This window comes from Eublepharis macularius, chromosome 11 (genome assembly GCF_028583425.1).
Source record: "Eublepharis macularius isolate TG4126 chromosome 11, MPM_Emac_v1.0, whole genome shotgun sequence".
Taxonomy (NCBI): Eukaryota; Metazoa; Chordata; class Lepidosauria; order Squamata; family Eublepharidae; genus Eublepharis; species Eublepharis macularius.
In genome coordinates this window covers 85,955,240-85,974,877 of record NC_072800.1, presented here as the reverse complement: position 1 = coordinate 85,974,877, position 19,638 = coordinate 85,955,240, and the positions used below count along the sequence as shown (strand labels likewise).

The following is a 19,638-nucleotide window of genomic DNA, read 5'->3' as shown; positions in this document are numbered from 1 at the left end:
GCTGTGTGGAATAGAATGCCGGCCCGAACGGGCCACCGGTCCAATCCCACGGGGCTGTTCTTATGTTCTTATCTGCACAAGCATCTGGTGGGAAACTGTGCGACACCCCCCCCACACACACCCCCACCCCATTTGTATGCCTGACAATATTGTCTTGCTTCATGTTTTGTACTTTATAAATTAGAAAAACCGCCGATTCAATAAATATTAGTATAATTAATACTGCCTTGGCAACTCGGCGCTTGACATAAAACAATTACAAACAGATTACATAAGCCACCCACAGCAGGAATCATAGCTGTCAAGAAAGCTAGCATTGTTGCAGCAAACATAATGAATTGTTTGGAATTCAAAGGAAAGTGAGGTGCTTTTTTCAACCTTTTTAATATATATATATATATATAATTAAGCACACCTTGTTTGCCTCAGTTCCAGCATCAACCATAAAGCACTCCACGACAAACCAATTCACACAACAATAAGGATGTCAGGGAAATAAGAAAAGTGTACTGACCTAGGCTTTTCCTTTGCATACAGGCTTTCTCCACGTATTGTTTATTTTTCTGAAGGAACATAAAATCCTATGGCCGCTGTTGCCTGCGGTGGTACGGACCAGGCACAACTGAATCGCCTCATTGTTTGTGAACTGATCACAGAGGGTCAGACCTCAAGTACATGTTATGATTTCATCTGCGTTTACTTTGAAAAACATTTGCTTTTGCAAATTTAGCTTTCAGGATTGCTTTGTCAAGGAAGAGGATGGCAGGAGTGGGGGGAGACTCTGAATCTCCCCCCCGCCCCCGCTGTTTTCTTCTAGGAAAAGCCGCTCCCTATCAGCTTTCACTTGCTGGAGGAAACTTACAGCTGCCAGTGTCTTTTGCTTAGAAGGGACAAAAGCAACTGAGAAATGGCTCTTTCCAGCCTTCTGGCTCTTCTTCACTAAGAGGTTAAATTCTTTCCTCTGAGGCCCCTGAAGCCAACAAACGCTGTGATAAATCATTTTATTTTATCTCATTTTACAACCTCTAGAAGTTTGTGGGGTATGGAGGCCCTGGAAATGGCTGTAGTGTGACACTGTGATGTCACTTCTGTCTACATAACCAGAAGTGATATTATGGACCAAGACCGAGGTCTAATAGCACCTTACAGACTGACTATGTTTCCAATGTATGGGTTTTCCAGAACTGTGTGACACTCTAGGAATTCTCCATATTTCTATGGTAAAAACCATAGAGATTTGGGAAATTCCTAGAGTGCCGTGCAATATCAGCCCTCCCCCATTTTGCTCTCACTTCCCACCATCGCGGACAACCAAATCTCCCTATTTACTGTATTTGATACTAAAATGGGTAGACCATGTCATTAATGAAAACATGCCACCAACAGAGAAGGTAGGGGGTTCTGTACAAGTAAGGAACTTCCTAGGTATGCAGACTTTATGCATTAACCAAAAAGAAATTCAGATATGTCCTGGTAAGGTCTGAGTATGCTCTAGGATGCACTGAAGCTTGACACCAGTTGAAAGTTAATTGAACGGGGAAAGAAACGGAAGAATTGGTACCTCAAGTCCTTAGAAGCATATGGAATCCTGGAGTCAGATATTTGAGAGGGGAGGATTTTCAAATTGCTTCTCTCCTCCCCTTCACCATAATTTCTCGTGACCCCTCCCCCAGCCTGTTTAAATAGGAAACATCATGGATGAATACCTATCACAAAAGTAGCTCACAGATCTCACTCACAGACAAGTCCAGGGTTTCTTTATATTTGGAGTTCTCTGCAGACATGCAGGAAAATATTAGCTTGCAAATTAAACTAAGGGCACCCTCTCCCGTTAGCTTTATGATTACTGAGCATGCTCATTGCGTTAAGAATGGTAAGACCAATTGAGGCTGGAAAAACTGGCCGGTTCATGAGATTATAGTATTCTAGGGAGCAATTTTATGTCGCGTTAGAGGAATCCCCAATAGTTGATTCTCTTCTGTTTTGAAATACATTTTGCATCCCATTTCATTCCATTTGCTGCTGCACTTTATTTGACTTCTGATAAAGCATCAGTTAGTCAGAAGATACTATAAGAATAAAATTATTTGTGATCATTGCATTTGGGGGGGGGGGTGGAGAGAAATGCCACCATTTCTCTATTTCATACAGTTGATTTCTGGCATCAAATAGTAAGTTCCTCCAGGCATGTTTATAGACTGAAGCAGATATATTAGAAAATAATAGAGAGACAAAATTCCAACTCTCCCTGATTACCAAGTGATCCTTTGGCCTACAGAGACCTGATTCAGAGTTATGCTGGGCAATTACATAGAGCACATTCTTAAACACCGGGTACAAGTTCGGGGCATGAATAATTCAATTTATTGCAAGTCAAAATATACGTTGGATCCCATGACCTTTTCAGCCAGAAATCGGTAATTTAATTTTACATTAATTTACTGTGAATCAAAGAGGCATTTGAAAAGAGACAGTCACTAGGAACTTGACAAGACTGAGAACATTTTAGGGTTGCCAGCCCCCCGCTCAGGGCAGGGAATTTCCTACCCCATCTGCCCTTCCACCCCTGTTCCCCTGGCTGGCAGGGAGGAGACTGGCATGGGTGCATCCAGGGGATCTTCCACTGCTGCCATTGCTGGTTTAAAATGGAAGCAACGGGCTCAGCAAGACCAAATTGGCCTGAACCATAGAAATTTCACTATGGTTTGAACCTGTTTGGCCCCTGCAGAGCCCTGTCATTTCCATTATAAACCGGAAGTCCCAAAAGTAGAAGGCCCTCGGAGCAAAGCATGAATTGCCCCCCACCCCCCAGCACAGCCAGCACTACCAATCCTAGGTGTTCTAGGTGGAAATCCTAGAACATTTATATATTGTATGTGTTATGTGCCATCAAGTCGCCTCTGACCTATGGCGACCTATGAATGAAAGACTTCCAAAATGTCCTGTTGTTAACAGACTTGTTCAGATCCTGCAAACTGGAGGACGTGGCTTGAGTCAAGCCATCTCGTTTTAGGTCTTCTTCTTTTCCGACTGCCTTCCACTTTTCCTAGCATTAATGTCTTTTCCGGTGAGTCTTGTCTTCTCATGATGTGACCAATGTACGATAGCCTCAGTTTAGTTATTTTTGCTTCTAGGGAGAAATCAGGCTTAATTTGATCTCAAACCCACTTATTGGTGTTTTGGCCATCCATGGTATCCGCAAAACTCTTCTTATATATTAAAAGAACAAAAATAATGTTCTTAACCAAAGAGCTTTCTTAGTCTTCTGTGTTATTTGGGGGCAAAAGCAAACATTTTCCTGCTCAACCTTCTCTGTTTCCTTTCTGCCACTTCCTACAGTGTGGTAACCGTAAGACCAAGGCGGGGGGGGGGGGCTGCCACTGTGATGGGTTTGGGTGGAGTTCCTTGTTTCTGACACATGATTGATAACACTGGGCTCCTTAAGTACTTGCAATGAGACACAAGAAGGAGGTATGAGCCAAACAGAAAGAAGTGAAAATAATTACTGTTTAACAAGTGCATGCTGCCTGTAATTGCTCTTTAACCAGCAGGAGAGTCCCTCCTTAACACCCTTCTTGGCAAATCTTTGTGAGCAGACAAAACTTTATTAATGTGTTAGTAGCAGGGGGGATTTGGGCAGCTTTGTGGCTCAGTCATCCCAAGGTAAACAGGTTGCCAATTAGGCCTACAGAGTAAAGGCCCATAAACTCATTCTTATCTCGCCAAGTACTCCTGAAGTTGAAGATGCAGCATTGGATACATTCCTTTAGCGCTGGCACTTTCAACTGGTGCAGGGAGAGCCTTCCCCATTGCAAGAGGCTTTCTGAGAGAGAGAGCTAGAAACGGGGGGTGGGGAGGAAGGAAGGAATCTAGGACCTTTTGCAGAGAACAGGTTGGACTGGTGGCCAAATGAGGGTGTGGGTATGTGAGGGTCAGTTTCCATGAGACAGAAAGATGCTGGGAACCCTGGATCCATCCTGACGCTCCATCACAGCCATACATTACTTGTGTGTTCTTCTCTCTTTTCAGGTGTGCTGAGTAGAGATGGGCACGAACCAGAAAAAAAAACCATGTGGTTCGTGGTTCGTCACGGTTCACAAACCACGAACCACAAACTTTCATGAATCAGTTCATTTTAGTTCATGAAAATGTCACTTCCAGGCCAGCAAATCACCACTTCCGGGTCAGCAGAAGGTCACTTCCAGGTCAACAGGTCACTTTCGTGTCAGCAAAAGGTCTGCAGGAAGTCCATCCCCTGTTACCTAGGAAACTGATTGATCGGCGCAAGGCTGTCTGCGGTGATGAACTGAAAAACTAACCAGCCTAAAGTTCATGGCTGTTTGTCAGAAATGGGATCTGACGAACTGCTGGTTCACAAACCATGAACTGGCCTGGTCCGTCATGAATTTTGGTTTGTATTTCAGTTCGTGCCCATCTCTAGTGCTGAGTAGGATGGAGCAGAAGGAGCTTCCACCTCCCTCTATCATACAATTCCCAAACTGAAATGGTTCAAGGACAGAACAATATGGTCCTTCTTGGAAGACCACATGGCTTTCTGCAGCTGGCCAAATAACGCCCTCGGACCATTTCTGTTTGGTGTAATAGTGCAGTGGGCGAGAGGCTAGAGGCCCTTATGCACTGTCCAAATCTAGAAAAGGAGCAACCCATGCAGAAAGAGAGGATAAGAGACAAGCCATGTGATGTTCACAGCTTTGGTCCCGAGTCCTAACGCTATGTCCTCCTGTACACCTACCTGGAAGAGAGTAGGTGTACAGTCCAATTAATACCAGTGCAAGAAAAAAAGCAGGGGTCAGATCCAAAAAAGCCATCCAGGGTGGAGAGTGAGGCCAGCCTCAGCATATCTTGAGATGAGGCAGCTGCCAGGGCCCAAGCCTTCTGGTGAGGCCATTGCAGTGTATCCTTACCCACACACCTCCCCTACTATCCGTTGGCAATTGTTTGTTTAAAGTGTGCTGCCTTCTGTGCTCCCAGTTGTCCAGTATCATTTGGAATGGACATTTGGGTGGTGCACAGTGGTTGCACTCCTGGCGGCCATGACAGTGGCACTCCAAAATACATGTGCCGGTTAGTCCTGTTGTGAAAAGAGTGTACAGGTTGTGTAAGCAACTGAGCATGGGTGGTAGGAAGGCTCACAACCAGGAGAAAGAAGCACAAGCTGATGGCGGCATGGAAGCGATGGAAGGGGAGGTATGGGAAAAGCTGGTGGTGGGTAGATGGGGGTCTCTGGATACTGCCTGCCCAGGGGGCCCCAAAACTTGGAACTGGCCCCAATGGGGAGGCAGATGTGAAGAGAGGAACATTAGGCTACTCTGGTGGGGTTCAGCAGCTAAGGAAAAGCCTACCATTTCAGGAAAATATACCAAATGAGCAACAGAGCCTGTAAGGGGTCCAGGAGCACCTTTAAGACTAACCAACTTTATTGTAGCATAAGCTTTTGAGAACCACAGCTCTCTTTGTCAGACGCATCTGACGATGCATCTGACAAACAGACCTGTGGCTCTTGAAAGCTTATGCTACAATAAAGTTGCATCTGATGAAGAGAGCTGTGGCTCTCAAAAGCTTATGCTACAATAAAGTGTGTTAGTCTTAAAGGTGCTCCTGGACACTTTACTATTTTGCTTCTGCAGACTAACACGGCGAACTCCTCAGGATCTAGAGTCTGTAAGGTGTTTTCTTGCACATAAAGGGGAACTTTATGTAGCAGCAGGACCCATCAGAGTGGGAAGCACAGAGCAAGTCAAAGATCCAGTGAAACAACTTGGGTCAAGTTAGCCAGGAGTTTCCCAGATGATTGCAGCAGCTCAAGGACCAGGAAGATCTTCAGTTTCAGACTGCCTTTGTCTGATACTCATAAAAAAGGTGTAATAATAACCATAGTAAGAGTCGTAATTGCAGCCAAATGTATTCCTGTCAGTTTCCCCTTTACTGCCCTGAAGCGCTGCAGCTGATACTTGAAGCTGATTTTCTTTTCTCGTTGGGTGCACGTGTCTGTGTATGCGAGAGAGTTCTCCTTAATTCAATGAGCATGCAACAAAGCAAAAGGAATCCAAACCCATCTAGGATTATCTCCAGCAGGACAAACCACCTCCACCCAAGGGGCAGCTCTACAAAAGCCCAGCCGTTCGGAGTCAGGCCTCTGAGATTTGCGAAGAGTTAAGTGAGTTCAACACGGACAAACAGTCAAAGGAAGAGCCTCCAGTTACACCGGATGGGCAAAAGGAGGTAACTGCTCCATGACGTGTGTTGCCTGCCTGCTTGCCAGCTGCATACCATCCGTTGCCTGAGCTTAATAGTGCATGCAGTAGACACTGCGAGGGGAGGGGGGGGGTTGCATGCTGGAATGGGAACGGGGAGACCGTAACATGTATGCAATTCAGTTTGGAAATTAATCTCTCCAATCCCTAATGAGAGTCAGAGCCAAGCTACAAGTGACTTTTTTCACGTGAAGAACACTTGATCGTTTTCGCAAGTTTTCCTGGGAACTGAAGTCCCAGTGTCCTTCCCTCACTGTTAGAATCGCTGCCTGAAGAGCCAGAGAAAGCCAGTGGCAGCAGCAGCTTTTGCAAATTGTTCCTCCGGTCACAAGCCTGCTCTCAACGATCTTTGGGGGCGGGCAGCTGCAACTTTCTCTCTGGGCGTCCTGCTCTGCTTCACTGACATGTCGGCTTTCTCCAGAGCAGCTTCCCGGGAGCAAGACGCCCAGGGAGAAAGTTGCAGCTGCCCGCCCCCAAAGATCGTTGAGAGCAGGCTTGTGACTGGAGGAACGATTTGCAAAAGCTGCTGCTGCCACCGTCTTTCTCTGGCTCTTCAGGCAGCGATTCTAACAGAGAGGGGAAGGACACTAGGACTTCAGTTCCCAGAAAAACTTGCGAAAACAATCAAGTGTTCTTCACGTGAAAAAAGTCACTTTTAGCTTGGCTCTCAGACACTGACCTTCAGGGGGATATGGAGATCTGGAATTACAATTGGTTGGCAGACTACAGGGCCATTTTCACACGTCCTAAATTTTCTGCTAATTTTGCGCTATGATTCCATTCGGTGTGATCCCGCTATCATGACGCACCGTTCACATTGCCTTGATTTGTGCTGCTTCATTGCGCTTCCAGAAGTTCACATTCTGCAAAAAACCCCACAATTGTGGGCGGTGGATGAGCTTGTGTTACAGTTGACAAAAGCACCTTCCCACCCATTTTGCCTTTTTTTAAAACAGGAACCAAGATCACTGTTGCCAGGAGCCTGCAAAGACTTGCGGGATTCCTGGTTGTGGGTGGAAAAATCTCTTCCTAGGGTGCAGAAAATGAAAAAGGAGAAGGGGTTAAGTGGGCAGTCTCTGGAGAAACATTCCCAAGTGTTCTCATGCAGGCAGAAAAAGCGCTAAAGAAGCATTCCACAGCGGAAAAAACAGGAAATCTGCGTTCTCGAAGAAAATGCAATGATTATGGGAGAATGATGGGTTTTCACTGGTGGATTACAAGGGCCATTTCCACACGTCTTACCTGCCTGCAGAACATTGCGCAAAAGATCCGGAAGACAGCATCTTCTCGCACAAAATTGCACGAGGAAGACGCTGTTATCTGGGAGTTTTGCGCAAAATCGTGGCTTCCTGGCATGATTTCGCACGAGAAGACACTGTCTTCCGGTCTTTCACGTGATGTTCCGCAGGCAGGTAAGACATGTGGAAACGGCCAATGATACGTGTTCAGCTGTGAGCATAGGCGGAACAACTGCAATACTGTGGCGCTACAATAAGGACGTGTGAAAACGGCCCAGTTCCCCTGAAGAAAATGGCTGCTTTGGTGGGTGGACTCTGGCATTACACACTGCTGAGGTCCCTCCCCCAAACCTGCCCTCCCCAGAGTCCATCTCCCAAATCTCCAGGAATTTCCCAACCTGGAGCTGGCAACTGTAAGGGAAAGTCAATGAAGATTAGATACAGATGTTGGGATAAGAAGGAAGTTCTACCTTTATGACTAAGAAGAAGCATTGGGTTGTATCCTGATGAGCTATTCCTGCAAAGGCAACGTGAAGGCACAAGAGGCCCCTCCTGCCAGGGGCAAGCACTTCAATTATTGCAACACATCAGCGGGATTCAGCCCAATCAGTGCCACCCTAAGCAGAGTTACTCTAGTCTGAGCCCATTGAAATCAATGGGCTTAGACTGGAGCAACTCTGTTTAGGATAGCCCTGAACGTCTCAGAAACATAGAAGCAGAATTCCAGGAAGAAATTGATAGCAACCTGCAAGTTTCAAGCTCACACCAAGACCTATATGCAGGGCAATGATCCGTGGAACCCACGATCACATCTGAGAGCAGCCAAAACGGGGCGGAAGCAAGCTGTTGCACAGCACACTAAAGCGTGTTTTAGATTTAGTGTTGATGATTAGCGCGGTGGCTGTCTTTAGGTTTGTTATGGGGAAAGGAATTCCCTTTTCCGTAATTTGCTTTTTCTGTACAGCCATTGATTCCGCTTCTTTTATTCTCTTTCCAAAGAGGGATTTCTCTTTGAAAAGAAATCAATATGCCCTTTTGGAACTTCAACCCTCGCAGCAGTTTTATGTTATGCATCACAGTGTACTTGTTCTAGCAGGACAGGGAGGTTTGGGAAGAGACATTGCCTGCCTCTGAGCATCTACAGAGTAAAATTCAGACATTTTGCAGACCCTCTCTGCCTGCCCCTCCTCTCTTTGAATTTCCAAAGGGAATTGATTAGAAACTAATTCCGAATTTCTAAAAAGAGAACAAGAGACGGATTGCTGGATTACAGGAGAAAACTGGGGAAAGAGGCATTAAGAAATTTTCTCATAACCACCTATGTCTATCCCCACCCTAAGTATAACATGGCAAGGGTCGACACTGGCTTTACCCCCACAAAATAACTTGCTTGGGGGTGGGGGAACACAGGTGTGTTTTAACGTTTCTGCTGCAGCTGCTCGTAACACCAATAGGGCAAGCTGCCTTTCCCATTTATGGAGCTGTTTACTATTTCCTTAGTCACCCGATTGTGTGGTGGCACTGGACATTTCAGAGGCACCATATTATGTACTTAACTATATAATTGCATCTGACGAAGAGAGCTGTGGTTCTCGAAAGCTTATGCTACAGTAAAGTTGGTTAGTCTTAAAGGTGCTACTGGACTCTTAACTATATAATGCTATCAGTCTATGCTGAAGTTGAATATTTAGTCATTGGGGAAATGCATCTTCTACAAAATAGCATACACTCTTGCTGTTTCATGATAGGCCTTAAACTTGCCAAGAATTGCATTGTAAGCTGTCATTATATGAGGTCCCTCCTCCCTATCAAACCCGAAGGAGGAAACAGGAAAATGGAATCCTTTGTGGGTGGACACCTACCATGGAATGGAGCCATTCCTTTGATAGATCGAATGCCATTTTGACAGGAAGCAGCCACAGCCACGACAACAAACTCTGTATCTACCACCACCTCTAAATGAATCTGTCCCAGAAGACAAATGCTGTCTTCACAGAACAAAACACAAATGGATTCTATTTGTGACTGTTCAAGAGGGGACGAAAGAACATGGCACCTTTCCACGGCAAAGTGGAAAATGAGGCGGAAGTTCACTTGAGGTGACGGATGCCATCATGGAAGAGTAATATTCGGATGCTATTTTTGAAGAGCAATCTGTTCCGGGCAGTGCACAGCACCGATCCCGCTCTTTGTGTGAGCAAGTTTTGCAAGGTGTCAGATGGCAGGGAAGGACAAGACAGCCGGGTCTCTTTGGGGATGATCTCACCCATACGGGGCTGCCCTGAATAAGACACGTCATTCTTGACGGAATTGTCCAGTCCACTGAGGGAGGGTTCGAGTCACTTAATGCCTCGAACAGAATTTACAAGATGAATGACACAACATGGATATCTGCTCATTCCTATTTTGTTCCCAACTAAAATGAAATGAGGAAGAATTCTTTCTTCAACAAAATCCAGGCAAGAACTGCATCTTCTGGTGGAGGTAGAGGCGAGGCCAGCGTAAGTTTGGGGCCTGCTGCTTTTGGATAAGCCCCAGGCCTTCTCGAGAAGTCGAGAGAAGAATCTGCTGCAAGATCGGAGAAGGGTTTTGGAACTTGCCCTCTTATTTATTTATATTTGTTTCTTTAAATATTCATATCCCTCCCCCTCCCAAACTGGGGACCCAAAGCGACTTACAACACCCTTCAGTCTCTTCTGTTTTTATCATCACATCAACAACTTCTGTGAAGTAGGTTAGATTGAGAGGGTGTGCGTGGCCCCTGGCCACCTGACAAGCTTCCATGACAGAGTGGGGATTCGAACCTTGGATCCCCATTTTACATTCTAAACACTACACCATACTTGTTGTCTTTCCTTTGCTTCTAATCCAGCAAAGGGTGATGCTTTTACTTTGGTTCCTATAATGGAAGGCCTCCATTAAATGAGAGGAGAGTAAAACATTCTCCTCTCCAACACCTGAAAAGGTTTACTGGGAGCTGATCTAGAAATAAGAATTCCCCTCAAGAGGAGTCCCCCTGCTGTGCTTCTGCATTAGTCACTGGTCTCAGCATGCCCCCTAAGGAAAGTAACACCAGAACTTATGTAAAGAATTGCCGGGCAAGCCAGGTCGAGTAATTCTACTGCACCTTCGCATCAAGAGCAATTTGGAAGATCATATATAGAAAAATATATAGAAAATGGATAGAAAATAATTAACTATAAGGACCGACTAATTAACATTGTTTCTGGTATAAACGTGTAACATGTTAAACTGAATGAGCCTACCTGAAGAAATATATGGATCAAATTGATTGATAACTTTTGAGGATAGTTATACAAAGCAATATACGGAATATAAGTTAAATTGGTTGACTTATACAAATGCATGGGTTATATGGTTTATATGGTATATGGTTTATAGAAATATTTGAAACCAGGAAACTATGAAATTATGTTAAAAAGGGACAAATTGTTTGTCTAATATGGAAGAAGGGACTCAAAGATAAGGTATAGAGTATTAAAAATAGTTAAAGAATTATTGCTTAGATCAAAGGGAAAGTATATGTTTGTTAGATAGATGAATTTAAAATGAGTAAGAGAAAAGGGACAAAGGGTTGGAAAGCTGTTGGAAGTCAAAAGAAAAGGGGGGAAAGGGAGGGGGTTAGAAATTGGGAAACGGGAATTGATTGTAATGTGAAATTATATTATTCTAATTCCAATAAAAATTTTATTAAAAAAAAAAAAGAGCAATTTGGAAGATCAAAAAAAAACTCCTGGGTCTGAACAGAATAAGTGACCCCAGTAGGGGCTGATTGACGAAGCGGGACCAGAGCAGTAAGTCGTTCAGAGACATGGGAGAGGTTGCTACAGCTCAGCAGTAGAACACGTGCTTTGTATGCTGAAGGCCTGGGATTGCTGCCTGTAACTCCAGACAGCATGTGTTGGGAGAGACCTTCTCTTTGGAAAGCCGCTTTAAGACGATCCAGACTATTAAATATTGAGCCTAGTGCTCAAGTGATGTCAGCCAGGCAGTGACTTCAGCTCATGATAGTAACTTTATTTGCACAAAGAACAACGTGGCTCCCAAGGGAGCCAGATATATATACACCTCCAACTCCACCCCATTTCAGTAACTCCCCAATAAGAACACAGGCTCTAGGATCCTTCATTTGCATGCACTAAACAAAAGGTAACATGTTTACCCGACCGCAATTGGCTTACATCCAGGGGAACGATTGGTTGCTGATAACCCTAATTCCCAATAGGATTGGCTACCTGAGGAGCCCTGTTTTCCTCGAAGCTAGCCCAATACATAACACAGACAGTGGCCATTTTCACATGCTCCCCGGGAGATCGTGCAAACTCACGGCATGATGCATCTTCCTAGCACGATCTCCCCGCACGATCCCCGTTAATGACCCTATGGCATCAGAAAAAGCATCATTAAGCGAGATTGTGCCGGGAAATTGTGCTAGGAAGATACTTTTATGCCGTGATTTTGTGCGATCTTCCGGCTGCATGGCTGTGTGAAAACGGCCAGTGTCAAGATGGAGGGTGCATGTTTTTCCGTATGTTAAGTTGTTCAAAGACAGCTTCCATGTTTCCCTCGCATCTGCATAAGTAGGACTAGAAGCTTTAATTTGAAAATGCAGGGAAGGAACCAGAAAAGACCACTTTATTCCTCTATGGGTATTGGTCGTCATGAATGACGGTCCTACATCTGCCATTCCCTGTCTTTTCTATAAATGATCAGAAAAATCGTTCACTCCCCCCCCACAGTCCTTTCTGTACCGGTGCCTTTTAATTAGCCCTCATCCCTTGCCGTGTCCTGTTTTTATTTAGATTCTTCCATTTGGGGATTTTTCGTCCCTCCTGGGGCTTTGCTGCTGAGACCTGCAAAATATTACCATCTTTCTCTTTGACGCTACCTGCTTAGCAGGCTGAGGTTTATGCACATTGCAAATAATTTATTTCTATTGACCTGCTAAGTTCATCGAATGCATTTTCTCTTCCTTTTAGAGCCCCTGCTTCTACTCGCCTCGCTCTCTACCCAGGACATTTACATAGCGCAGCAGGGGTGGGTCCCGAAAATTTTCACTGAAAGGTTCCACCGACAGAACCAAGAGAGTTGAGAATTGAGCTAGGAAATGAAATGCTGGGAAATCAGTGCTTAAAACTTGGTGGGGGGAGCGTTAAACTCTGAGAACCGCTATCCAAACTGGATGCAGCATCTATTAACAGCCTGTTCGACGGGGAGGGCGGTCTAGAAATGTAATAAATAAATAAATAAACATCTTAAGAAGGATGCTAAAGGGATTGGAGTACTGTTTTCCCAGCCTTTCTGTGGACCCATAGGCATCTGTCCTAAGCAAACTACCTGTAACAACAACAATATTCAATTTATATACCGCCCTTCAGGACAACTTAATGCCCACTCAGAGTGGTTTACAGTCATTATTATCCCCACAACAAAACACCCTGTGAGGTGGGTGGAAAGGAATTTAGGTTGCTTCCACAAAAGCAGCCCTTGACTGTTCTTTACCACTTCTAAGGGATGGGTTGCGGGGGGGGGGGAGATATCTCCCAGGTGACAAGTCATAGGTCCCCATCCCTCTCAAATATGGTCCCCCTAACCGTTCAGATGGTACATCTTCAGCCTAGGCCAGTGAACCAGTCTAAAAGGAGGAAGCAGACATGCTCACTCCGCAGACATCTGGAATATTTTTACTGGAGGTTAATCAATCTCTGAGGATCAAGCGAGACATAGAGGTTATTAAAGAGTTCAGTCTGGGTTCCTCGGACCGAACCAGCCACACAGCCGCTTTGGGGGATTGCTGTTGAAAAGTAAAGGAGAACCCAAATGGCCTCAGAATGCCACCATGGGGGGAGGAAAGGCTCCTCCCTTCCCCTCAAGCCATTTCCCTTGTCAAAATAGCAGAGGAGGGAGGTTTTTTCACTGTTTTTTTCTGCTCCATCTGGAGTATTCTGCTGTGTGGCTGCAGAGAACTCGAACCTGCATGTCGAGCTTGACACTCAGAGCCAAGCTACAAGTGACGCTTGACACAGGTTGGACACTTGTCAGCTTCCCTCAAGTTTTGATGGGAAATGTAGGCATCCTGGTCTTGCAGCTGTAATGGAGAGCCAAGCTGTAGAACCAGGACGCCTACGTTTCCCATCAAAACTTGCGGGAAGCTGACAAGTGTCCAACCTGTGTCAGGCATCACTTGTAGCTTGGCTCTCAGAAACCAACAAGGTTTCGATTCAACTGGGTTGCTAGAATGCTTTCTAATAGGATCCCTCATGACCTCTTCCACAATTCAGCTACAAAACGCACCCTCAGTTCCTGGAAAAGCCTCCATCATTCACACCGGGTCTGTTCTCAGGAAGTCTATAGCAGCCAAATAATCAGCTGTTCTAAACATTTTCATCTGCATCAAGAAGTTTTCTGCTTGGAAATCTCCAGTGAGCTGCTTCCCCCCCCCCCCCCTTAATCTTGCCTTCTCAAGGTGATGCTTTCTGTCTGTCGTCTTCTCTCGTGGATTCAATGGAATTCTCGGGGTGGAGGAAGACCAGGAGGTTGGAGTTAGCAAAATGTAGGGGTCTTCTGTACTTTTGGGTTTTGCTGAAGCGAGCAGCCGATTCAGATTCCTAGCTGGAGCTAGGAGGTTGGGGCTTTATTTTTCATGAAAAGTCAGAAATGAAAGCTGCCACTGGCTGAAATGCTCCGGGAGACAATAAAAGGCCAGGGCTGCGACATCATTTGACCCCAAAGCAACGTTTCTTGTGGAACCATTCATACAGGATGATGGTCAGGAGCGGTGCCAGGGTTTTTGGCGCCCGCGGTGGGCTGGGCGCGCACACACCAGCCTGCATGATGACGTCATGTGTGACGTCATCACGGGCGCATGAGCAAGCTTGCCCGATTGCTGTGGTGGGCAGCTGGGACGGCGCACAGGTGGCCTCCCAGCTCTCCCGCTTGGTTGCCCTGCATCGCCCCAGACGCCTGCCCGTGGCTGCTGCGCCCAGCCGGGGGCATGTGCTGGCAGCGGCGGCAGCGCGGGGCAGGAGGGTTGGGAGGCTGCAGCTCCTTGGCACGCACTCCCGCCCCCAGCGCCTCCTCTGGCGCCCCCTCCGGTGCCCCACACCCTGAGGCAACGGCTTACCTGGCCTCAATGGGCGCGCCAGCCCTGACGATGTTTCTCCCTCAGTAAACCTTTTGTGCATGAGCACTTCTGAGGAGGCCCTTGCACACGTTCCGCAGAATTCCTTTTGTTGCAAAGGATTCTGGGCCACATTCTAAGATGTGTTCTCTGATCATGAAGGATGTGAATCAGGGTGGCTGAGCGCCATTACAGCTGTGAATAAATTGAAAGCTTAACATGGTACATGCCAAGAGTGGCCAAGATCTCATTGGTTCATACTACGGGTGAAGACTTACACATTCTTCCATATAATTCAGCAGCTCTTCGCACGCACGCACACACACACCATCAAGTGTGAAGAACGTATGGGAAAGATGTTGCTGTGACATAAATAATGCCTATAATTTTCATAGAATGTTTTGTTTAGCTGTTCAAACAAATCGAGTAATTATTTCTTTCCTTGTTGTCACGTTCTGTAAATATTCTGTAACGGTGTTTATTTTAATATGGAAACTGAATAATTAATTTAATTTAATTTATTAGATTTCTTGCTGCCCTTCCTGCGAGCAAGCTCAGGGCAGATCACAACGTGAATAAATATTCAAATAATATTAAAATAACAATACCCAATAATAGAAGTAAAATAATTAAATAGGAGTAAAATAAACAATAAACATAAACGATCCTTTTAAAATCCTTGCACGCGTAAATGAAGAAAGAGTGCTCTGGCCTTTTCTCCCCCCTTATTCGTTTTCTGTGCAGAAGGATATTTTTCACATGCTGGAAGATTAAGTTATGTGAACCCTGCCTTCAGTCTGAGAGCTAAGCTAGACGTGCAGGTTTTAAAGAGTTGGGTCTGGATTTCCTGCTAGTTCCTTGCAGCAACACAGCAGCTTTGGGGAATAGCTGTTAAAAAATAAAGAGCCCAAATGGCCTCAAGATGCCTTGGGAGGGGGGGGGGGTGGCGAGGAGGAGCTCCCCTTCAAGCCATTTCCTTATGTCAAAATAACTGGGGAGGGAGTTTTTTTTCCTGTTTTTTTCCCCTCCATGCGGAATATTCTGTGCATGTGGAGCAGTAAAAATAAGGGGGGGGGACACCCCTGTGCTATTTTGGCAGGGGGCAGGGTTCGAGGGGAAAGAGAGGAGCCCCTGCTCACCCCATGGAGGCATTGTGAAGCCATCTGGGCTCCTATTTCTTTTTAAACAGCCATTTCCTTTTCTAACTGCTGTATGGCTGGGTTCCTCAGGCCCAGCTCTTTAAAAACCTTCACATTTAGCTTGACCCTGAGTGAGAACTGGATCTCATGCCCAAATTAATTGTTTTGTCTTGTGAAAATGTCATTGGAGGGAAGACTGAATCCCTTCCTCCTCCGACACTCAACCGAGTAGGTGAATGGCACAGAGAGCTGGGAGGCCGCCCACACCACTCTCCTGTCCCGCTGAGGGGGCAGCTGGCTGAGCTGCCTGTCCTGCTGAGGGGGCCCGAGTGGTGCGGGCGGCCTCCCAGCTCTCTGTGCCATTCACCTGCCTGACTGAGGGGGCGGCCAGCTTGCCACATGCTCCCTGTCCTGCTGGGCAAGCGAGTGGCACGGAGGGCTGGGAGGCTGCCCACGCCATTCGCCTGCCCCACAGGACAGGGAGCATGCAGCAAGCCGGCTACCCCCTCAGCCAGGCAGGTGAGTGGCGCGGGTGGCCTCTCAGCCACTGGCACTGCTGCTGCTCTACTGGAGGCACGCAGTGCCAAGTGTGCGCGTGCGAGTGAAGGCAGCTGGAATTGGTTTGTCCCGGGCGCCGGGAACCCAAGATCCGGCCTTGCTTGAATGGTCCTTGAATGGTCCGTGGTCTGCATCGCAAGAAGCATGGCACTCATTCCACATGCCCTGGGGATCTTTGGTTTTCTCCTACCCCGGCAGTAGCCTCTGCCCATAGCCATACGGTCAATTTCTTTTTAAAAAGATTTTGTGAGACGGCATGTGGACACTGGCAGGACACTCAAAGCTGTCTGTTTAGGAAGTCAATAGAAATAATCTGTTGTTCTCCCATTAAAAGCTGCACTTACAGACATGGCCCATAAACTATCATCAGCATTCGCTGGCTGTGATGTGTCCCCAGTTGCAGTGATTATGTTGCAGTGATTATGTTACAAGAGTATTTTTTTAATCTGCGGATATTTGCAACCATTGCCATAGCGACCCATACAAACCCCAAATATCATTCCCTCCCTCCAAAGAGTACTGCGGCCCCATGAAAAAAACTGGGTTGTTTTGGTGTGAACTATTATGTCCAGCAACTTGCTACATCGGCCGTGCTTCCAGACCTCCTGACGACTTGCCCAGGTGTATTATTTATGTCGCCTTTCTCACTGAGATTCATGATGAATTACACAGTGAGATCAGTATAGTTAGTATCAAGGACATTTCAATAAACAATGCCATAGGGTAAGTAAATGCAAGCTTACAAAGATGTAACATTAGCAAAAATCCAATGCAGAGTTGAAGAAATGCTGAAACAGAACATAAGCAATTCTATGACTGACATTAGGCAACATAGAACTGCCTAGTTGTTGTGGCCTCTGAGTCCTCAGAGGATGAAGACCTCGGGGAGGACGACAGGAGTGGGACTATTCCGAGCCCCTCCAGAGGCAGCTGCTTGGAAGACCAGCAGGGAATGGAGCAGCAGGAACCCTCGCCAGAGCTGGCTGAGGAATCCCGGGCAGACTCAGGGACAGAGGCTGTTCCCTTACCTGCACCAGCTCCTGAGACCAGGGCAGCATCCCCACCCAGCTCCCCCGAACCTGACAGGCAGCGCAGAGGGAGACAGCGTCCTGCTGCACAGGAAAGGGGGCAAAGTGCAAGGCTCCAGGCACTCAAACAATGACGTAACGACCTTGAGTTGTAACAGGGTGCAGCACTGCCCTGCAGGTGAGAGCTCTTAAGCCAGGACGCCCTTTCCCTTGTTGCAGAAGCACCTGTGCACAGACCCCGCCCGGTTCTACTGCAACTCAATTCTGCTCTGACTGCTCTTTGGCTCTGACCCTTGCATTCGGCTCCTTGGACTACGCTTCCTGCCTGCTCCCCCGTTGGCTTGGTTGAACTCCGGACGTTCAGAGAGGCTCGTGGCAGACTCCCCGCCTGCATTCCAGCACACTAGTAGGGCTATACTTAAAGTACATGGTCCGGTTGCACATCATGATAATCTTAAGAAACATGTCCTTTGCCCACCTTTTGGAATTTCCTTCCATTCCTAATGCTGATGATGCTGAAAACTGTCAGGATTGCAGGGGGGGGGGGGACCCAGAGGGTTTCACCATCAAATATCATGAGTTCAACCACCATGGGTCCAATTGGGATATGGCCCTGGTGCCTCCAGGCTGCTTGAAGTGGACCATTTCACACATACAAGCACACTCACCAACCCTCCTTTGCCGCTATGACCCTTTCCCAAATCAGTGGTGTGAGACATGCTCACAAACATGCATAGCAGCATCTGGAGACACAGGAGCTACATTGCCCATTATGGTCAGCAATTGTGGGTGCTACAGCACATTAGTTGCCTAGTGGGTGTCGTACCTTGTCACCTTCTGGGAGCCTTCTCCACTGCCATGTCCAGGTAAGGAAAGAGAGAGGTGGGCTTGCGTGGGGGCACCCTGGTAGAGGTCTGATATCCAAAGTGGGGACCCCAGATTATGTTGCTCAGCGTCTGGAGGATATCCCGTTACCTAAATTGGTTTCTGGTGTGGATGTGGGGAGGAGTTGGCCCGTTACTAGGTAGAAGTGTCCCTAAACTCACTATAAAAGGTTGCTGCTAAGGTTGCCAACTGCCTGGAGGACAAAATGATCTGTCTTTTTAACAGAGAGTTGATGGGACATTATTTATTTTATTATTTTATTTTGTTTATTTCAAATTTCTATTCCGCCCTCCCTGCGAGTGGGCTCAGGACGGATAACAACATATTAAAATACAATTTAAATTCATCTGCATTAAAACAGCAGTGTATTTCTATTAATGCACATTTAAAACAGGATGGTGGACAGCCTTATTGTTTGTTGCTGTTAGCCACCCTGAGCCCGTTGGCGAGAAGGGTGGGATATAAATCTAATAAAATTAAATAAATGAATAAAATGTACTGGGTGATGTTATTTACCTCCGTGGTTGGAAAGGCTTCCCACACATGAAGCCTCTGTGAAAGGGACAGAACATCTTTCTCCAGGCTCGTTGTCAGCCCTTCATCCTCATTTATGCTTTTTTTTTCATTTCTAGCATGTTCTTTCATCGCTTTTTAACAACCACCAAATATTTAGTGATTTGCATGAAAAAAAAATGTTTCCCGTCTCCTCTCTTCCAGCTGGCTTCATTTGGTTTTACAGCACAGCCTCTCCTATAAGAAGACTGATTCATCTTTCCCCTCCTCTTTCCTTCTCCCCCTTTGCCCCTGTGTCTCCCCCTAGAAGTTCGAAGAGACCAGCCTTTCAGAAGGAAGTACGGTTGATTTGGCAATCCCGTCGGATCTTTTGGAACAGATGCCAGAACTGGCAGAAGAGATGATGGAGCCTGAAGATTGCTTCCCTGAATGTAAGAATGAGTCCCTCTGACTCCTTTCCTTGACTGTAAAATGTCAAGAACAAGTCGGAAGCCCTCCAAATGTATCCCTGGGTTGAAATGCAGAGTCAGAACAGCTGCAGGGGGGATTGAGTCATTGCAGGCGATAAGTGAGGGCTGCATATTTGGAAAGGAATGGGTTGAATGAAGACTTCAAGATGATTGATTCAGCATCTTTCTTAAAATAGTAAAGCGTCCAGCAGCACCTTTAAGACTAACCAACTTTATTGTAGCCTAAGCTTTCGAGAACCACAGCTCTCTTCGTCAGATGCAACTTTATTGTAGCGTAAGCTTTCGAGAACCACAGCTCTCTTCGTCAGATGCATCTGACGAAGAGAGCTGTAGTTCTCGAAAGCTTATGCTACTATAAAGTCTTAAAGGTGCTAGTGGACTCTTTACTATT

General features: G+C 46.3%; 1 protein-coding gene across 2 annotated transcripts in view; it reads left to right on the top strand.

Moving 5' to 3' along the window:
* SCN5A (sodium voltage-gated channel alpha subunit 5) overlaps positions 1 to 19,638 on the top strand; it is a 306,477-nt gene that overhangs the window by 207,892 nt on the left and 78,947 nt on the right. Inside the window, exons 17-18 of one of the 2 annotated variants that reach the window (XM_054990894.1) lie at positions 10,984 to 11,001; positions 19,088 to 19,208. In XM_054990894.1, coding sequence (XP_054846869.1) covers positions 10,984 to 11,001; positions 19,088 to 19,208 — 139 coding nt within the window. The remainder of the gene's footprint in view (positions 1 to 10,983; positions 11,002 to 19,087; positions 19,209 to 19,638) is intronic. The other variant, XM_054990895.1, reaches the window with a different exon arrangement.